The sequence below is a fragment of the Dendronephthya gigantea genome, unplaced genomic scaffold, assembly GCF_004324835.1.
Source record: "Dendronephthya gigantea isolate DGI-Jeju-01 unplaced genomic scaffold, DenGig_1.0 000036F, whole genome shotgun sequence".
NCBI lineage: Eukaryota > Metazoa > Cnidaria > Anthozoa > Malacalcyonacea > Nephtheidae > Dendronephthya > Dendronephthya gigantea.
The window spans coordinates 523,123-544,358 of record NW_021163046.1 but is presented as its reverse complement, the minus strand read 5'-3'; the positions used below and the strand labels follow the sequence as shown (position 1 = coordinate 544,358).

At 35.7% G+C, this 21,236-nt stretch overlaps 2 protein-coding genes across 7 annotated transcripts; both read right to left on the bottom strand.

Moving 5' to 3' along the window:
- Window positions 1-8,103, bottom strand: LOC114525962. 5 transcript variants are annotated; one of them, XM_028547423.1, is made up of 6 exons: window positions 7,949-8,103; window positions 2,790-2,873; window positions 2,315-2,357; window positions 1,741-1,859; window positions 1,340-1,421; window positions 1-1,140 (listed from the first exon to the last, which is right to left on the bottom strand). In XM_028547423.1, exons 1-6 carry the CDS (start codon window positions 8,034-8,036, stop codon window positions 198-200), a joined length of 1,359 nt encoding a protein of 452 aa, XP_028403224.1. In that variant the 5' UTR covers window positions 8,037-8,103; the 3' UTR covers window positions 1-197. The 5 variants fall into 5 exon arrangements, with proteins under 5 accessions (XP_028403224.1, XP_028403228.1, XP_028403226.1 ...); XM_028547427.1 differs by having other exon boundaries at window positions 1,753-1,859; XM_028547425.1 differs by lacking the exon at window positions 7,949-8,103 and adding an exon at window positions 5,652-5,755.
- Window positions 8,104-9,853: 1,750 nt separating this feature from the next.
- LOC114526022 lies at window positions 9,854-20,486 on the bottom strand. 2 transcript variants are annotated; one of them, XM_028547514.1, is made up of 7 exons: window positions 20,424-20,486; window positions 18,447-18,544; window positions 15,111-15,223; window positions 12,579-14,930; window positions 12,282-12,405; window positions 11,412-11,493; window positions 9,854-11,071 (listed from the first exon to the last, which is right to left on the bottom strand). In XM_028547514.1, the coding sequence occupies exons 3-7, from the start codon at window positions 15,117-15,119 to the stop codon at window positions 10,132-10,134; spliced, it is 3,507 nt and encodes a 1,168-aa protein (XP_028403315.1). In that variant the 5' UTR covers window positions 15,120-15,223; window positions 18,447-18,544; window positions 20,424-20,486; the 3' UTR covers window positions 9,854-10,131. The 2 variants fall into 2 exon arrangements, with proteins under 2 accessions (XP_028403315.1, XP_028403317.1); XM_028547516.1 differs by lacking the exons at window positions 18,447-18,544; window positions 20,424-20,486 and adding an exon at window positions 17,613-17,670.
- Between the last annotated feature and the right edge of the window lie 750 nt (window positions 20,487-21,236).

The window sequence follows — 21,236 nt, the reverse complement described above, 5'->3', positions numbered from 1 at the left end:
TATATTTATGCTATTAAAACTTTTCGCTTGACAATTACAAATTATCGTTGTTGATATACTTATCACTTATGCTATTACAGATTATCGTTACTGTTATACTACTACAGAAATGTACAAGATGAAATAATTTAAAGATGTGGATTACCGTTTCCTGCTAAGCATTTACTGCCAGACATAACATCACTTTGCACATATAATTATTTATTAAAGTGATTTCCACATCTACCCAAGCAAGGTTTTACAGGACTTCTCAGTGCCTCCAAACTGGATTTCAAATTAGGGCAGTAATAGACGCCGTTCTTAATGTTACTTAGGTAGGCAAATGGTATCTTCTTGCCATCCTTACATATCATATACACCAAAGACCCTGAGTCCGTTTCTTCCGCAAAGATGTTATCGTCAGACACGTCTTTTATGCCATAAAAGCCGTCATTCATTCCGTTTTCGAATCCCGCATCTTTTTCAACCAAGTTTCCTTTTCTATCTCCAGTTTCAGACCCAAATATGCCAACAGGAACTGTTCCCTTCATGTTCTTAAATTTTTCGGTTACTTCCTTTTCAGTCGCCAAAACGTCATCAAAACGTTGGTCCTTCAGGAATTTGACCGCATCGTTGCAGTCCAAATATGTATCAAGTTCGATGAGGGCAATATCGTTCTTGTCGTTGTATAAACCACAATAAAATTCACCAAGCCTTCGAGGTTTATCTCCTTGGTACTGATATTTGTATCCAGAACATCCCCTGGCGTTATTTTTCCAGTCTGTCTTCAGTTTTTGGTGTTGTTCGAAAAGGTCTCCTGATAATTCTCCTTGGTAACAAACGTGATAGCTGGTGATTGCGTAGTGTTTCTGTCTGCGTTTATCTCCAAAACCAAGAATACTTATTTTTCCACGGCCTCTATTTTCCTCATTTGTAACATGATGTGGATCCCCTGTTCTTGGTCCTCGAAGAAAAGCAGATCTACTGTTTTTATCAACTTTTTCTTCGATGAATTCGACAAAACAGGAGATATTGTTGCCAAATATCATGCGCAGTTGATCCATGGACGGTTGTGAGTTTTCTGAGTGGGTGATGTATATTTTCCATGTTCGATCCTTTTTGCCATCAAAACCAACATGGATTTTTTCCACTCCTGGTAATCTAAGAACCGTATGAAAGAGAAAAGAATTAAGTTCAATCTTTGACAAAAATAATGTGTTTATAGCTAATTGTAAAGAGCTCTTAGACTAAAAACTAAAAAATTAGTAATTCTTTCCGTAAATCGAACGTATACGTATTTTAAGATGATCATGTGCACAACTGCATTTCTTGATGATAGGATGTCACCTTCATCGTTTACCTTAACAAATATTCCTTGTATTCCTTCTTCATGTTGGATTTTTCGTCAAATATGTTTGTTTCAAACCACTCATTCTTTGGAACTATTGAATTTATACATATGAGTTCAGTATAAATATTAGCGTACGGCGTGATTAAGTTTTATTTGGAAGCGAGTTAGTAAAAACAGTGTGTTAATTGTTAACTCACGGCAAACCGGGCATATGATTCATACATTATCGCGACCCAACGTTTTGACACCCAAGTCTAGTGTATTTTCATGAAAGTGCATGTGTTGGGTATTGTTATTAAGTGTGAATATTTGTAGGGATCATTCAACCACGTGAGAAAAATTATGTATTCTGTAGAAAGATTAATTGCTGAGCTAATAATAGCTAACATAAACATAGCTATGCAGCTTACCGCTTCGCTTACTTCTTTTGTCCTTGTTGATATGTTTGATATCATATGGATCATGCTGGCTCTCATCATGTAAATAAACCACAGAATTTCTGTTTACAGCAAATCTCTTTTTGGATTGCCTGAAATTGAAAAAAGTAATTGGGGTTCAGCACATTGGTTATATACAAGCCATTCACTAGATATATGATTGTTTTCCTGTGTCCTGGAGAAAACCCTTGTTCTACATTTGTCGTTTCTTTTTTTTCATTTTGATGACTGAAATTTTAGTGTACCATTTTGTATCATATGTAGTGTACTAGGTTATACATCTCAAAAGTCGTGCGTTGATAGCGTCGCCGATCAGGTAATATTTCCCTCTGTTCTGATCATGAATCCTCTAAAGTTCAGTAATTCTGGGCTAGTTTTTGATAGCTATATACAGTTGCTATTAGATATGTGTTATATTCGATATGTTGGTGTATTGGAAAGACCTCTGCATGGGTTGTCACGATTCTGTGTATATTTATCTATATGTCTATTTTTCTTCTTCAATGTATATAGTACTATATATTAACAAATAATTTTGTTACCATACCAGTCAAACTCTAACTCAGATCCGGCACGTTTTAAGCCACAACCTATGAGAATGAGAACGTAAGGATCGGCCTATAAAATGTCCCTGTATGCAGCCCAAATGGGCTATCAACGTCGATACTGAGAATTTATTGGGACGGGAGCTAGCTAGATACATTTGCCTGGGGCCGGTTGTATCAAGCCCGTTTAGCTTAAACGGTGGATAAGTTCAAAATAGGAAGCAAGTCTATCGTTTTATTCAACAAGCGAACTAAATGTTTTAACCTTAATACAAAGATACTGTTTACAACTACATATTCAGTACATAATATTCAAGCTGGCTCATTCAAGAGAGATGTAAGAGTGTTATTTAATTTTGACTTATCCACCGTTTAAGCTAAACGGGCTTGATACAACCGGCCCCAGAATGATTTTGTTTTGAAGGCGAATGTTTATTAACGGTATATAAACACAAATACTTAAATTACTAATATTACTAATATTTGCAGGATGCAGACGTGGACTTCTTCTAGGCTGTTGGACAGGAGCGCTGTATGATTCAGTCGACATTTTTGTATTTTCTGAAACGGTTAAAAAGCATACCATGGGTAAATGATGCGTATTTCCACTCAACTTCTCATTTTGTTCAACCCTCCTCCCCATTACAAAACCCGATCTTACAGTATATGCCTCAATTTTGTTACCATGTTTCTTACGTATTATTTCCCAGACATTAATATTTAACTAGAACTTGCTGTGCGTCTTCTCTTAATTTTTGTGGAATCGTGTGAAATCTTTTCTTATCTTAACGCACGAAACGTCGCTATACTTGCGTGACGACACGTTTCATAGGAAATAAAATCCGAAACAAACATCGCATTTTGATATCATTTTAAAATTTCTTTATTATCATCGCGCAGGTCGAAGAAATATTAAAGAAATATGAAAGAGAGACCGTTTAACGGAGCGAAAGCTTTGCTTTGTATTCTCGAAACAAATATTCAAAAAATACAAGAATTAAAGTCGAGCTGCATCACAATTGCCTCGCCATCTCGCGACATTGCGCTTGTTCTATCTATATAATTTTTTGTCCTATACCGAATCAGTTCAATGAAATTTTTCGTTTAATATTTTTCAGTTTGAAACAAATGAATGGAAGGGGGAAAAGAGATGCCCCATGCACATGCAGGGTGGTTCTTGTTCACGTAAATTTTCTATAAGCAAAGAAACTGAAACTTTGAGTATTTCTACACTATCGCTAAAAGATATATAATTATATACAACCCTTAGATGCATAAAGAAATTCCTAGTTATAATTTGAGGGTTCAGGGCTTACCGGGAAGGTTGATCGAGTATTTTCCTTTAAAATATTTCAACAATGACATTTTCTGAAGCTTTCTCACTCGACTTTTCATACAATAATAATTGCAAAGTGCTCTTGCTAGTGGTTCAATTTAAATGACACAAAATTTCATAAACTTTGAAATTTAAATCACACTTTGCATGGGCGTTATACGGCAACCGTTAACTTATTAAATTTTTTTGTGTAGCCAGGTGACCACGAGAATTCATTTATTATTTGTAATCATTAAGGAAAACAATGACGTAAACAATTTATATATGAAATGTGGTCATTTAATTTTTTTCTAGCAAAAACTTTTCTCCTGTTCTTCAGCGGTGACATCGTATAATTATAATGTCCCTGATTGCTGAAAAAGATGCCCTGTAGCTAGCATATATCATTGTCGTGACTTCCAAGAACTCTGCGAATTCATTAATGACTTTTTATTACGAATTAAGGAAATATTTATCCTTTGCATATTTGATGATTTAAGCAATCTGCCAGGAATATTTGAAAAAACCGACTAAGAAGATTCATATTGAAATTTGACTGATAATTAGCAGGCAGACTTTTAATGAAAACAGGAAAATAATAATAACTATATGTATTATTTATTATTATTATTATAAGTTTTCGGTAATTTTAAAGCTGGGGAAATTCCGAATTTGGAAAGTAGAATTTAGAGCAAATTCATCTTAAAACTTAGCTCTGTATTTTTCATCGACTGCACTAAACACCATACCCTTTTTCATTGTATAAATGTATTTCTGAAATATGTGTAAAATAACTTTTTTCCTGGAAAAGGCTATATGCTTATCGCTCAAATGAGAATCGATCGCTCATGCATACTATACAGGGTATATAAAAAAATGTAATCCAACTTCAACACGCTATTATACTTGAACTATACTCAATCTATAAACGAAATTTTTACAAATTCGAAAGGATCAGTCTTCGAAAGGATCAGCTAGCGAATGACATGTCTTTGCAATGACATGCATGTCATAGACATGTCTACTCATCAGTACGAAATGGACAAAATATGAGGAAATGCCCGGGCTATGGGACTTAACTAATGATGAATTTCGCTTCTGAATGTTGTAAAACAAGTGTAAGACTGATATTTTTGCGATTAATTGTTTTTTTCTTTTGTTCTGTCATTCGATAGTTAAAGACTGATCTTTCTGAATGTGAAGCAATGTCGCTTATACGCTGCATGAGTATAGTTGATGGACTACACGATCATCTGAAAAACTGTCAATTTGTACTGCAAACCAGATTTTAAAACACATTACAAATGAACATCTCGCACCCACAACATTTTCATATTTTGAATAACAGTGTTATGGTTGGAAAAAACTACAAGATCATTTCCTTCCTAAATTGTTTCCTGCATTTCCCAGCTATATAGAAACTCTCATTTAATAGATAGTCAAAACTTCCATTGTTTTGGATAATTCTTATTCTGAGATGTTTCAACCCTTAATTATAAGAGAAAACGTTCCATACTGCCAAAGCTTATACTGCATGGTGATGCGTTTTAACAGGGAACTTTATATGTATATTTCCAAAGGAAATGTTTGGTTATCCTGAAAAGAAATTATTTTTATAGTAAAATATTTTGCGCGTCAGAGTAAAGACATCAAATTTACGGTTGTCATTGATATTTCATTGTTGCGAAATGTACCATGCATAAATGTATTATGCTATGTATCGAGTATCTGTATTTCAACTAAAGACAGTTAACATTGCATGCATGTGATATTGATTATCGCAGCCCGCGTGATAATTTATGTCAGTCTGCCTTGCTACAGCTACAGCTGTATAGTTATGCTTTCGCCCAGGAATATAACGCAGGGTGATTCTTGTTCACGTTTATTATATCTATAAGCAAAGATAGTTCTGGAACTTTGAGTATTTCTATCACTATCGCTAAAAGAGATATAATTATATACAACCCTTAAATGCATAAAGAAAAGTAAAATTCCTAGTTATAATTTGAGGGTTCAGGGCTTACCTGGAAGGTTGATCGAGTATTTTCCTTTAAAATATTTCAACAATGACTTTTTCTGAAGCTTTCTCACTCGACTTTTCATACAATAATAATTGCAAAGTGCTCTTGCTCGTGGTTCAATTTAAATAACACAAAATTTCATAAGCTTTGAAATTTAAATCACACTTTGCATGGGCGTTATACGGCAACCGTTAACTTATTAAATTTTTTTGTGTGGGCAGGTGACCACGAGAATTCATTTATTATTTGTAATCATTAAAGAAAACAATGACGTAAACAATTTATATATGAAATGTGGTCATTTAATTTTTTTCTAGCAAAAACTTTTCTCCTGTTCTACAGCGGTGACATCGTATAATTATAATGTCCCTGATTACTGAAAAAGATGCCCTGTAGCTACCCTATATCATTGTCGTAACTTCCAAGAACTCTGCGAATTCATTAATGACTTTTTATTACGAATTAAGGAAATATTTATCATTTGCATATTTGATGATTTAAGCAATCTGCCAGGAATATTTGAAAAAACCGACTAAGAAGATTCATATTGAAATTTGACTGATAATTAGCAGGCAGACTTTTAATGAAAACAGAAAAATAATAATAACCATATGTATTATTTATTATTATTATTATAAGTTTTCGGTAATTTTAAAGCTGGGGAAATTCCGAATTTGGAAAGTAGAATTTAGAGCAAATTCATCTTAAAACTTAGCTCTGTATTTTTCATCGACTGCACTAAACACCATACCCTTTTTCATTGTATAAATGTATTTCTGAAATGTGTGTAGAATAACCTTTTTCTGGAAAAGGCTATATGCTTATCGCTCAAATGAGAATCGATCGCTCATGCATACTATACAGGGTATATAAAAAAATGTAATCCAACTTCAACACGCTATTATACTTGAACTATACTCAATCTATAAACGAAATTTCAACGGGATATCGTTAATATGTTAGGTCACTATGAATAACATTTTCTGAATATTTTTGTAGTCATCCTAACATTAACAATTGCATCTGCTTGTTTTGTTTCAAAAAGACCTTTTCAATACCTCCAAATCATCTCATGCTTTGTTCAATATCGGGGAACTGGGCTCATGTGAACAGCTGTGGAGGCAATATGACTAACAATATTTTGCTGTGGAGGCGATATGACTAAGAATCAAAAGTTAAAACATCAACGTTTTACGTTGTCATGGCGTCTCTCACGCATCGCGTGACTCTCAGCAGTAATTAGCTAAGCAAGCAAAGTCTGCATGGTTGGAATTAAATTATAGATTTTCAAAGGAATATCGAAAAATAAACAATCAGCAAGAAACTTTATCCTTATGAAAAAAAGTCCATCATTATATTCTTAGCAGTTGCCTCACTTGCCTGAAGCTTAATTTTTTACTTTTTGTCTGATAAATAAAGAAAAAATCAACACAGGCTGAGTTAGCCTTGCTCCCTCTTTGTTATGTGTTTCACTAAAACGAACAAAGTTGAAAAGGTTGCAGACTGAGATTATAGAGATTATATATGAGATTATCATGCGCTTTTTATTTTTGTAAACGCTCATCAAAGTTTTTCAACCCATCAGCATCGCTCAAACTGAACTCATATGTATTTAAATAAAACCTAATTGAAACTAAACCATGCAATTTCAAGCTAGCAAGTAATATTTGCATGTATGGGAGCTTGTGAATAAGTTCAGAATAACGATGTAGCTACATCTCTATACGTATTAGCTACGTCTCTTATAATAAGCTAACATATAATTATAATGTTTTCGAACATTTTTAGATGCAAACATTAGAGCTGCTGTTCCCGCAGTGCCTAAGAATACGACTACGAGTCCAAAGGCAAAGGTATCTACTTGTCAGTTGACGAGAACCGTCGTTTACGCGCCTGAACTTGTTTTGACAAAACTTATTTTGTCCGCCGGCATCTGACGAAACTTGTTTTGCGCGCCGGCATTTGACGAAACTTCTTCTAGTTGGGCTTTTTAATACAAAATTATTCAACAAATTCGTACTTAAAAGCTCGACGACTACAAGTTTTTGCTTGTGGCGGGAGCAAACGTCAACAGCAAGGAATCGTTTGCTCGTATTAATCGTAGTCGTTCTCGTAGTTACTGCTAGATCTCCCTCTGGCTCTGATCATCATCAATTTACAACTGAATTAAGTTGGCTACTATTTGATATACAATATAGAGATATTTTTGGCTTGTGGCGAAAGCAAACGTTAACAGAACATGATACAAGATTCAAAACATTCAAAATTCGGATATCCTTTCGTGTTCATGCAAAACTAACCTCCAAGGCCAGAAGGCAGAACCCGATTATTTCTTTCAGAAATGTTCAACAATATTGACTTTTTACTGAAGATTTCTTCCCGAGTCATACGATGATATCTTCCCGAGTCATACGATGATATCTTCCCGAGTCATACGAGATGCTATATGCCGATAAAATTCTTGCCGACTAAATCAATTTAATACATGAATAAATACCAAAATACGATACAAGGCGTGGATAATATGATATACGATACTTCGGTTACGTAATTGGCTTATTTCTGAAATATTTGCGTGACTATGCATAAAACTATTAAACAAGGTTATATATAAGGTTATTAAATTTTTAAAAAATGATTTCGAAAATTGTTGCATCGAAAACTTGAAGGCATGCCCTATAACTTACAAAAGAAGTTGTCGGGATTCTTGATCTCATGCAACTTACCCGGCATGAGAAGAATTTGCGGAGCTGCATGGCTTACAACTCGGTAATTAGTCATTATTATGCTTGACATTTTGATTTAATTAAACCTTTAAACTCAGTGGCAGATTCAGGTCCGTACCTAGACCGCTTAATTGGAGGGGGGTGTATATTCATATATTCGTGTTTATATACCGTAGGAACAATAGCGTACAAAAGAAATCAGTTGGGCATAGGACGAATATATGAACTCCCCCCCAATTAAGCTTTTAACTACGGCCCTGGGCAGATTCAGCTTTAGCGAAATAGATTACTGCAGCCAATTCTAAATTCATAGTACCTGAATAACGATGCTACTGAATATTGATTACGAATTTTCAAAGAATATTTCAAAACTCACACCTTTCGGTGCATTTATAATTTCACGTCCTGCTCTCACAGGCTTCGGAATACAGATTTATGGGAAACAAAAACGTATCGTCGATTCCTTTTCGTAATCACCCCCCTGTGTCTTCTTCATACGTCCAGTTCCCTTCTTGAATGTTGTGACCTCGCACACTCTCTTCCCGAATTTTTTCTCTTTCCTATATCTAAGCTCAAACCGTCCTATGTTGATTATGTCTCGTTGTTTAGAAATCAGCGCTTTTAGTTTGTACATTTGATGAAATTTAAATCTCCCTATCGTAGCTCTTATAATCATGGTAACATATTCATGTTGGCTGTACATCAGCCAGTCCAATAGCTAACCATCGTGAAGTATCTCAAGATCTGAAACTCTCTAACTGTTGATATTAAAAAAGTTTTTCACCGAGTTTAAAATTTCATATGCTTTAAAATCGTCATTAGCTTCGCTGATTACGAAATGTACAAAATGATCTCTGTTTACACTCCAACGAATTCAGGAACAGGTGTAAATGTTTTACTTTAACATTGTGTGTATGTGAACGTCATGATATAAGTACGACCCAGACTGGTCAGGATAATGGTATAGCGTTGATGAAGTTAGAAACTCCCATTAAGTACAATAGTCGGGTCCTACCCGTTTGCTTGCCTTCTTCTAACCTACCTGCGGGCACGCAATGTTGGGTGACAGGCTGGGGCGCCTTGGAGGAAGATGGTCACGGCCCAGCGATCCTGCAACAGGCTAAAGTACCTCTCGTTAGTAAACAAAGCTGTGGTTATGTTTACGGTTCGCTCACATCGAGCATGCTTTGTGCTGGCTACCACACTGGGAAGATTGATTCTTGTCAAGGGGACAGCGGGGGACCATTGGTGTGCAGTGTGAACAGAAGGTGGCATCTGATGGGCGCTGTGAGCTGGGGGATTGGTTGTGCTAGAAGGGGGTATTATGGGGTATATGCTGATATTATACACTTCAAAAGCTGGATAAGTAATGTGATGTAATGTGGTCATAACAATTAAAGTTTGACACATTGTGTTTTTGTGGTTTCTTAATATAAATGGTTACATAATATAACTATTATTTTTGTAATTAATGGAGTTTTATTTGTGTCCCTTGAAAATGAGTTTTGAAATAGTCTACTTTGAATGAATATATGCTTGGGTAATGGTTAGATATATATGAATATATTATGATCAGAATATATATGTCCTTAAATTTATGAAAGTTATTTCATTAAGTCGCACCAGTTTAATGGGCAGATTGTTGATTCTCCTCACAACTGTATTATCGTTTGCCTGATTAAATGCATAATAAGTAAGAATACATGGATTTTCTAAAATGTTTTTTAATTGATGCTTTGCTGGAGCATAGTTCCAAATTACTCAAAACCACATTGACCTAAGCAAGGTTTCATATCAGGGTTTAAACTTTCTAAACTGAATTTCAAATTACCGCAGTAATATATTCCTCTTTCATTCACGTTGCTTACATATGCGAATGGTATATTTTTGTGATCGTCGCATATCATGTATACCAAAGCCCCTGAATCACCTTCCTCTGCAAAATTTTCTCCACCCACTCCTCTTATTCTATAAAATCCCTTGTTCATTCCGTCATTTGTTGTCCTTGCATTTATTGCAAACAGGATTCCTTCTCCATTTCTAATTATTGAACCAATTATTTTCACGGGAACTGATCCAAGCATTTCTTCCATTTTTTCCATGACGTCCTTTTTACTAGCCAAAGTTGTCTCGATTTCTCTTCGGTTAAGAAATGTAATGTGATGTTGGCAAGATAAGTGAGATTCAAGTTTGACGAGGGCAATATCATGTTCGTCGTTGTATAAACCACAGTAAAATTTACCAAGTGTTCCACGTTCATTTTCGTCTGTATACCTGTAGGTTACATCACGACAATTTGGTGACCCATTTTGGTAGTCTCTCTTTAGATCTCTGTGCGCTTCGAATAGGTCTTCTGGTAATCTGTTGTTATAGCACACATGATAGCTGGTCATTGCGTAGTGGCTTCTTGTGCGAGGATCTCCAACACAAATAATACATATTTTTCCATCAGAAAATCCATTTTCTTCATGAATGCCGTCGCCTGTTTTTGGTCCCTGAAGAAAGCGAGATTTACCAGTAACTTTTTTTCTTTGTTCTGGGATGAAATCAACAAAGGATGCAACGTGTTTCACACTAAATATTTCTCTCAGTTCCTTCATCGACGGTTCCTTATTTTGGACGTGGGTGATGAATATTTTCCACGTTTTATCCTTCTTGCCGTCAAAACCAATATAAAAATCTCTCACCCAGGATAATCTGAAGAAATGTGAGCGAACAAGTCAATCCAATCTTCCATTAAAAAAGAAAATAAAATTTTCCGTGTTTCTATACAATAGGAACACGCGTGGGAGCGAGAAATATGAGATTTATTGTATAAGAAAACAAGGAAAACACGCAATCTGATTGGTTAATATCCGTGTTGGATGGGACAATACTGCACGAAAAATTGAAATGCATTGCATGTTTTAACCGTTGCTGCACTGTAGTCGCATATAAAACAACACTTGGGATGCTGCTTAACTTTCGAAATAACATCCCTCGAGCTTGAATCACATAACTTGCAAAATGTGATTTCATCATTTGGTTTCAGTTTTACCTTGACAATTCTTTCTCGTATTCTTCTTTCATATTAAGATTTTCATCCAAGATATTTTGCACAAACCAGTTTGTTCTCGGAACTGTAAAATTCGTAACAAATAATTATAAAAGGTGGCGACATATATTGAATGGAATTTACCAGTTAAGAAAAAATGCCATTTTTTGTTTGTTATGTTTGTTTAAAAAATGTCTTGATACTGGTGACGTATACAAACAACTAGAGACTATAATTTTTATCCTTGTTGTGAAACTGCATTTAGGAATAAATAATTATTATGCTTTTTGCCTTTCTTGTTTTCTCTGCTTTTTCTTCACATCCGCGTAGCAGATTTGATGACTCGCCTATACTTATTGTACGCGCCTCTTCACTTTTACTAAGCTTCCTTGGGTTTGCGGGTTTTTACATCAAATTTCTTAAATTATTTAATGAACATTGCGCGAATGGAAGAAGCGCAAACGGGGCTCGAGGTCGCAAGCGACGCATTTCTAGAATTTATGAACATATGGCACAAGTTAGAGAATTAAAATTATTGCTTGTTTGGTAATAAAGTTTTGGATAATACTTATACTTTATGTGAAAGTAATACTATTTCAAATTGAATTTTCAAATTGAATCAATCCCATTATCCTTTGGTTGCTTTATGAGATAAGCGTTATTGTCAAATAATATGATAAACAGTTTGCACCAATTATAATACAACAGTCTCCTAAAATAGATAAAAACATTTCTCGACATTTCTACCTAAGCCTATCAGGACTGTCAGTATGAAATTGTCTATTTTAGGGAGCTTTTTTTGTCACATTCGCTGCTATGAAGTTGTTTTAGGGAGGCTGCCACGTGCTCCTAACAACTTCTTGATTTATTTACCTTTAACTGGAACAAATAAAGCTGTTAAGTCTGGAACTTCATAAACAAATCCTTGTGTGCTAATACCCTGGATGGAAGATGATGTCGTTGTTTCACTACCCCAAACTTGGTCACACGGGATGTCCTGGAAGTATACCAAGCTTAGTTAGTTTAGCAAAAAAACGTATCGCTGTAATTTGAATATTTGGACAAATATCAATTGACTCGACTTTGTATTAAACTTTGTATTAAAAATTGAGACTTTCAGGAAAACAATTTTAATATTCGTCTAACGTTCCAATACTTAGTTATACTTACCTGAAACTCGGCTTTGGGATTAATGGCTTTCTTTGGTATCAGAATCGAACAAGTGGCATCTTTAACGTTGTAATGTTTTGGTTCATGGCTGGAAATGCATTCTTTGCCCTTTGTGTATTCCTTTTTTTGTCTATCTTCGCTGATATTCTCTACTTTTTCATAAAAGAAGTTTCCATCCAAAGTGTACGTGCAACTCACTGGTTTGTCGTACTTGAAAATATGAGGCTGGGCTGGTTTTACCCAACATTCATTGAAACGGTCGTACTTTTTCACATCAGACCAAACACCAGGAGCACGCATGACCTGAAATCTAACTTCGATATTTGTTGCATTAGTTGGTATCAGAAACGATTCTTTGCTATCTTTAACTTCTTGATGTTTTGTTTCACCGTCCTCCTCATAATCAACGAGCATCTTTGAAACCCAACTTCCTTCAGAAATATACTTTAATCTGTGAATCACGGATGCCGTGGACTCGTTATTTATTTCGGCTGTTAATTCCATATAGCTGGGTAGATTATAATCGCTCTCTCCTGTGATATTGATCACTTTTTCACAACGCAACATTCCAGCCAAGGTGTACGTGCGACTCACGGGTATCGTGTAGTCGAAAGTATGAGGCTGCTTTGGTTCTACCCAACAACGGTTTTCAACATCATACTTTTTCACATCACACCAAACACCAGGTGCGCGCATGACTTGAAATCTAACTTTGATTTTGGTGGCATTGTTGGGTATCAAAATCAAACTTCCACTACCTTTACCCTCGTGATGTTTTTCTTCACCGTTTTCTTCATAATCAACGAGCATCTTGGAAAACCATGTTCCTTCAGAAAAATACTGCAGTTTACTTTTATTGCGTATCAAGCATTCGCAATCAGGTATTTGATGATTTATATGGACTGTGTTTTCAGTTTCACTGGAGTCGCTACTTCTGATAAGTTTACCACCACATTGGAAACAATAGCATCGAACGACAGATGCAACTTGCTTTGTACCATTTTTTATGTGATCCAATAGAGTTTCCTTTTCGTCACCATCATTGAAACGATCAGAGACAGTGGTGGTAAAACTGTCCACTATTACTTTTGTCAGATTTTCAACACCATTGCCTGAGATTGAGGAAATTTTAACAAATGCCATCTCTGCCTCTATCGGAGACACTGTGCCTTCAATCATTTTTTCTGTCATCCCGCCCGAAGCACCAGCAATTCCTCCAAGAAAAGCATCAATTAGGACAAGAAGAATAATTTTTTTTCCCGTTAATTTCTCTTCACCTGCGAGAACTGCGTCAAAAGTATTTGTAACGGAATTGACAAAGCATTGAAAAGCACTGTTGGCCAACCTCTGAACAATTCGATCTTCTAGAGAAACTTGAAAAGCTTTGATTGCAATCTTAGCTGCCCCACCGAAAAAAGCAGCAAACCCAGCGGCCCCTGTTGCCAATGCCACTCCACCAACAGCACCAATCAGTAAACTTTTAAAGTATTTTTCAAAGGCGCAGCCGTTCTGTATTGAGTCACGGGTCATTGTCCGTAATCCACTTGTTATGCCACCGCCAACGAGGGCCCCCGATGCAGCGACAATCCCTAGTACAGCGGGTGCAGTCATCCCTGCTGTTAGAAAGGTCACACCAACTCCTCCCACTGCCAGTAGAGTTGAAAGAATCAGCAATCCCATTCTCTTTCGATATTGTTTTATCTGTTCTGGGCTGTAACAGTCGGGATTGAATATAGCCTTTCCACGCGCTTTCGAGCCCCAACCTTTGTCATAATCTGCGACGTTATTATACGCGGCTCGGGCTTCGGGATCTTTGAGAATCTTGTACGCGAGGATGATATCTTGACAAATAGTTTCATCGCCATTCTTAGGATTCTTGTCAGGATGCCAACGCAGCAATTGGGAACGATAAGCTTTTTTAATCATCTCGTTCTGTTCTTCGACAGGCTTCTTGCGGACATCTTTCATATTCAGGCCGAGAATTTCGTACAGGTTCTTGTTTCCTGTCGCTGAAACTTCTTCTTCCATGTTTTGTCGCCGTAAACAAATTTGTTTATCTTTGAGCTCCAATTTTCTTTCATTGACACCCAAACTAACATCGCCATAGATTTGAAGCACCATATCTTCTTCGCATGTTTTTAAAGGGAAAATTGTCTCCATATTTTTGCCGTCATAACGAACTCCGAGTTCGAATCGAAAAGCTTCTTCTTTTGAATGAAAATAGGTTCCACCTGGTTTCACAGTTTTAGAGATCGATAAAAACTGCCTTTTATTCCAATTTTTGTGCAGGAACAGGGTTACTGGAAGAGCTGACTGGTTGTCGACCAAAATCATCTTGGACTGACAATTTCCCTAGGAATGATTCTCAAGTTACATAATATTCCTACACAAAGTTGTTAAAACTATTCATTTCTTTATAGAAATCGATTACGCTATATACTGTTTATTCTTCTTGTTACTGGAGTTATGCTTGCAACTCATCGTGTAAAATGTATAGATGCTCGTGACATTTTTGTTTTGATCAATACATACCTCAGCCATGATAAATAATTGAATCAAATAAAAAGTTTTATATACGCCCCCCAGGAATCAGAAGTCTGCTCGTTTATTTCTATATACGTGTTTCCTTTCTGAGCAAAGTTGATCTAGATATTAAAACAAAATACATGATTGTACTGATGTAAAGCATAACAGCCCAGACGTGTCACGCCGTTGTGCTACTGCATATGCCGATTGCCTACGCTATTCGTTATCTATTTAACAATTAGACAACGAGTCCGAGTTGTCTATGAGCGAATAGTCAACGAAGGCGAGTTGTCTAATTGTTTTAGTATGCACCCTGTACCTAGGTATATTAATTTCGAGAAAATAATCGATACACCGCAATTCTATTGATGATTTGGCATGCAACTCATGTAATAATGGCGGACGGTGATGTAGAATTCAGCTCCCGAAAATATACAAATTTGAAATATAAGAGCATTGATGTTGATTCAATAAAACGATTAAATGACCAATCGTACTTAGTTTATGACGGTGATCGTATTAAGTGGACGGGGAATTACGAGTTGTTGAAAGAATTTATCGCTAATGTGCTCCAACTTACGGGAAATTGGCGAACTCCTGGAGGCAGATCGAAGCAGTTCCGAAGTTCAAATTCTGATATTGTTGTAACCTGGTACCCGGGAAAGCTAAATTCCCTGACGTTTAGTGGGAAAGACGGGGTAGATATTAAAAACTATTTGGTTAGTGTGTTGAACAAGGACTTTGTTGATTATACAAGCGGTGTATCGAACAGCTTAGTTATAAATTCAAAAGATCAATGTTCATCACCGATTACACCATCCGAACACAATTTTAACAACTCAGTTGAGATTTAGAGATAGATGTCGAAAGCACAAACCAAACCTCATTCAGTTATGCTCAACAGTCTGAAGAACATAAACCGATGATATCTGAAAACTGCCTTATGTCTTTGTGCAATCCGAATTGTGATTGTAAGTGCAGCCTTCTAGCCGCTGAACTTGAAGGCATTAAACTCGAAATGGCTGCTATTATACGGAATGATATTCAGTCGAATACACATACAGCCGACACAAATTTAGAAGAAAATATTAAACGTTTGGAGCAAGATTTGGAAAACGAAAGATCAAAAAATAATAAACTTCAAGCGGATATATTAATCTTAGTTAACGGTAGAAATGCGGAAACAGCCGAACTCAAAAATATTATTAATTCCCTTGAAAAATCACTTACAACTAGTGAAGCACAAAATCACTCGCTCAAGCGTGAAATTGCTCAATTGAATAAACAAAGTAAATCAAATTTGACCGAGCTAAATAGTGAGATTAGCGACGAAAAAGATGTCTGTCATGTCAATAGGATGTGCGATGTGGTTAGGGAACAAGCCGGTATTACAAGCAGAGAAGTGTCAGTCGCGTTTAAAGAGAATGATAATACAGTTCAGAGCGAAAAAGTTAGTAGATTCCCGATTAAAAATGTTCTCAAGCACAGTGTAAATTCTACCACTTCCGTGGAAGGAATTATTGGTAAAGCCCCGTGTGTCAATAGTATCGAGCAACGTTATACGGGTGAAAAACAGATTAGTACCGGCCAGAATTATGAAATAAGAAACGCTCAAAGAATTTCCCAAAAAGAGCCCACAAAGGAACGTAATGGGCCAACCCATTTCTACGGACAACCTATCCCTACGCGAATCACAAAGCGACTGAAACCGACTAAATTTCGCAGAAAAACTTCCCGTCAGGAAAAAGCCGGCCCCTTGACCACAGAGGATTTTCGTTTGAAAGTTCGACCGAGAGAAAAAATCAAATGGTTCCGTTGGTACTATTAAACGACTCCAATCGTAAATTTGAAGACAAAATCCATAAGAATAGTATCAGGAATAACTTAATTTCAATTAAGAAAACGCCTTCTATTGTCACACCGACAATGTACCTAACATTCTGTTAACAAATGTGAGGTCGTTAGCTCCAAAATTAGATGAAATTTCTAACTTCATGTTATGCCAAAACATTGATCTGGGACTTATCACAGAGACTTGGCTTAGAGACTCAATACCGGATTGTTCCATAAATATTCCAGGATATACAATTTTTCGCCGGGATAGAGTTAAAGATGCTCACGATGGGGTCTGTATTTATGTTCATGCTGAACGAGTGCAAAATTTTAAGCCAATATTTGATGTAAATTGCTGTGACGACCACGAAATCCTTTGGCTTCATATTAGACCTAATCGTTTACCACGGGGCATCTCAAGTATAATTGTTGGAGTCTTATACCATCCCCCGGGCAACTGTGATGCGTTAATTCGAGAACATTTATTTATCTCTCTTACAAGAATAGAGTCCAAATACCAAAGTTGTGGCATAATCTTAGCTGGAGACTTTCACCGTTTAAAAGTTAATAATCTGTTAAAACAATTTCGTCTTAAACAACTTATAAAGGTCCCTACAAGAAATAATGTTACTTTAGACCTATTGTTGACGAATATGCATGAATATTATACGGTACCTCAGGCGTTTCCTCCTTTTGGTCTTTCTGACATAACACTATAGTGATACCACCAAGCATTAAGCCCAGTAATAAAGAAAAGAAGAAGATTATAACGAAGCGAGATAGACGAGCAAACTGCAGAGCAGAACTGGGAAGATATCTCAGCTCAATAAACTGGGAATTAATTATGGCTGAAAAAAATTGTGAAAATATGTGGAACGTTTTTAATGAAGCCGTCCTGTCTGGATTAAACATTCTTATGCCAATGAAGAAAGTTAAAATTTCCCTAACTGATGCTCCATGGATGAATCACACATTGAAAAGCCTTATAAGAAAAAGACAGAAGGCGTTTACTATATATGGAGTTAACTCAACCGAATTTAAATATTACAGAAACATGGTCAATGCTGAAAGAAAGGCATGTCGTGGAAAGTACTACGAGTCAAGAGTTCAAAAACTGGGAAAAGAAAATCCACAGAAATGGTGGAACGAGGATCCTACGTGGAATAAAGTACACAAATTCTCTATATCGCTACCCACTGACTATTGTATATACATGTAGTTCCGCTTTGAATGTTGGCAACTTGACCGAAAATCATTTTAATAAAATGTCTAACTGTGGCCAAGGTGCTTTGATACTGACAGAGTAATAAAAATGTTGTATATGCCATTGACGTTTTTTCTCTTTACATTCCCTATGTTACCCTTCAAGTTAATCAAATGAGCTTTCGGCTCACAAAATATACGTGTTCATTTGCAGCAAATCATCATCTACAATAGTCCTTATACTTTAGTATAATTTGACTGTTGAATTTACATCATTTTAATATAAAAGTACTTATAAGTACTTACAGATATTTAAGCCGCTGTGTCTACTTCAAACCAAATTCCAACAGCGGTTTTCAGAGAGACTGAGCTTGTTGATCGACTTCGTGATAATATTATGCCACCTGCAGAGAAGAATTGCATTTGTATTTAAGGACTTAAAGAACCTTAATTGTTTTTACAGTCTTAGCAATCTTGGTCAGTCGAAGTTTTTCGGAACTTGCATGTCGACGTTGTAAAACGTCTATGAGAATAATAGTCTGGTGCTTCAAAAAAACTAACGTTTTATTACTGTCCTATATTATTGCGTAAATCATCATTAAAACAATGCATTCCACGAATATCATCAGTTCCGTTCCGTAACCAGCTGCTTTACTGAATTGGTGTTTATTTCATGTGAAATTTGTTCTGAACTGTGTTCATTAATCGCATCATGAAAATAAATTTTACAAACATAAATATATCCCGTAAACAGTAATCATTAATTCATGTTGACACTGTCTATGACCAATCATGAATCTTTCAATGCCGGCGAATATTAAAATATTAATTAAAGCCAATAATTGCTAATGCTGGTACAAAAATGGCAACCTCTGCTAGCCTGCTATAACTAGCTAACATGCAATATACCGGTGGTGGCACCAATTTTTTCCACGGAACAAATTCATTTCGAAGTTATGACTTTCTAGCCATTTTTGACTTTCTAACCATTTCAGTTTCGATTTGACATTCTCCAATGAAATTGGCAGCATTTATCATTATTTATCTGACAAAACAATAGCCGCGGTTTTCCGCAAACAAGACGCTCGGTTGAGCGTTTATTCGCTGGGGCTATTTTGTAATTGTATACACAAATAAAATAGGAAAGTCGGTAGCCGGCTAGAAAGTCGGTAAAAAACAACAAAAAGTAGAAAGTAGTTTGCTAGAAACCAACAAAATGTAGCACACCTGTATCGTTTCACTATAAATGACGATAGCGCGAACAAATATTATATATTTGCGCATATTTCTTTAGTTTTAGGAGCCGATGATAAAAATTGTGATTATAATAGAGCACCTGCCCCCTAGGAAATCGGTGCATGACGAAGAACCTTGAATACAGGGCAACTCCACTATACATGTAGCAATGCAAACAACACAAAGCACTACATCGGCATGACCGCAAATACATTTCAAGAGCGATACAGGAATCATATATATTAAATCTTTGAGACACAAAAGGTACTCAAATGACACTGACTGACTTTAAAAATATATTTGGCAATTGAAAAACAACAACCAAAATGACAGACTGATAAAGCACTCGAGATATATTGCATAATATGCACGGGTGCATTTTATTTTAAGGTGTTTTGGTTTCATTATAATAACGTATTTAATATAATATCAGGTAGTTAATTCAGGTGCAGTTTATATTGTCAACATTCAATAAAGCCCTATTCTTTATACTATTCAGACTATAGCTTATACCAATGTTTGATATAATATTAATATGTAGCTACCTATATTGAACAAATTTCGACGTTAAAAACCTTGCTCCCAAAAATCTTTCTTTTAAACATTCAATTTAGTCACAACAAAACTCAAGAGAGTGATTAATGTTGGCCTTTTACTACCTAAACTATATGCTGTCAACAGAATAGTTCATTGAGGCTCATTTGAACTTTTAATATCATTGCATGTATGTCAAAACAAGAGTTTATTTATTTCATGTAATGTTGATTGGTAAATTTCTATTATCCCTTATCATTGATTATTTCATTATATTGCCTGTTTGGTGTATATATCATTTGAAAAAATTAACTTATACTTAAACATATTGCCAATGTATTTGTTATAGCATTTTAGCATGTCGTCGCCATAGGCTTGTTGCGATACAATTTAATTATCGAGGAATAAAAATCTTTCGGAATATATATAGTTTTTTGTTAAATGTAGATTGATGTATATAGATTGCCTGTCATATGATGAAATCAAAACATAACGTATGTTTATAGTACTTACAGATATTCAGCCGCCGTGTCGATCGACGAACCTCACTGATAATGAAATGACGCCATAATTGACGAGAGACTAAATTTGTTCATTTGGTGTATACGTGTTACCTGCAGAGAAACTAATTACAAAATTCGTTCATGCGAATAATATATTATTCAACTGCTCTGAATGATGTCTTCTTAATAATATTTGAACATTCGAACTGTACACAGAGTTTCGTTATGTGATTGAGTGTTTTTCTATACCAATGTTGAACGTTTTTGTTGGAGAACGTCGGGTGAACACTCTGAAACACTAAGATTTCAACAACAACAATCTGGTCCAAAAAAGCGTCTCATGCTGTCTGGGTTGTTCATATATCATCATTCAAGCATTGCATTCCCAGAATAACAAGGATCGAAACTATTTCTGTATAACCTTTTCGTGTGAAAGCTTATTTCATTTTATTTTTCATTGATTCATCACATTATGACATGCAGTTTCGTGAATTTATTTCTCCGCAATTGGTTTATCTCATAACCAGAATTTCGGGACATTAATTATTGCAATATATTGCAGGTATATATAATAGTTAGTTGCTGAACTGACATTATACTGGCTTCGAATTATTTTGAAATATCGCCACGTCCACGTCGTTTTTAAGGATTTTTATACCACGTTTGAAAAATCATTGTGAAATAAACGTACCTCTCACCCGTGTAGATATTGTTTATAAAATTTTATTCGATGGTAGGAGACAACTGGGAGCAATCGCATGATCGATGTTTGTTGAACGTGAACGAAAGGTTAATACGTGGATAAGAAATGTTTGAAGGGGAC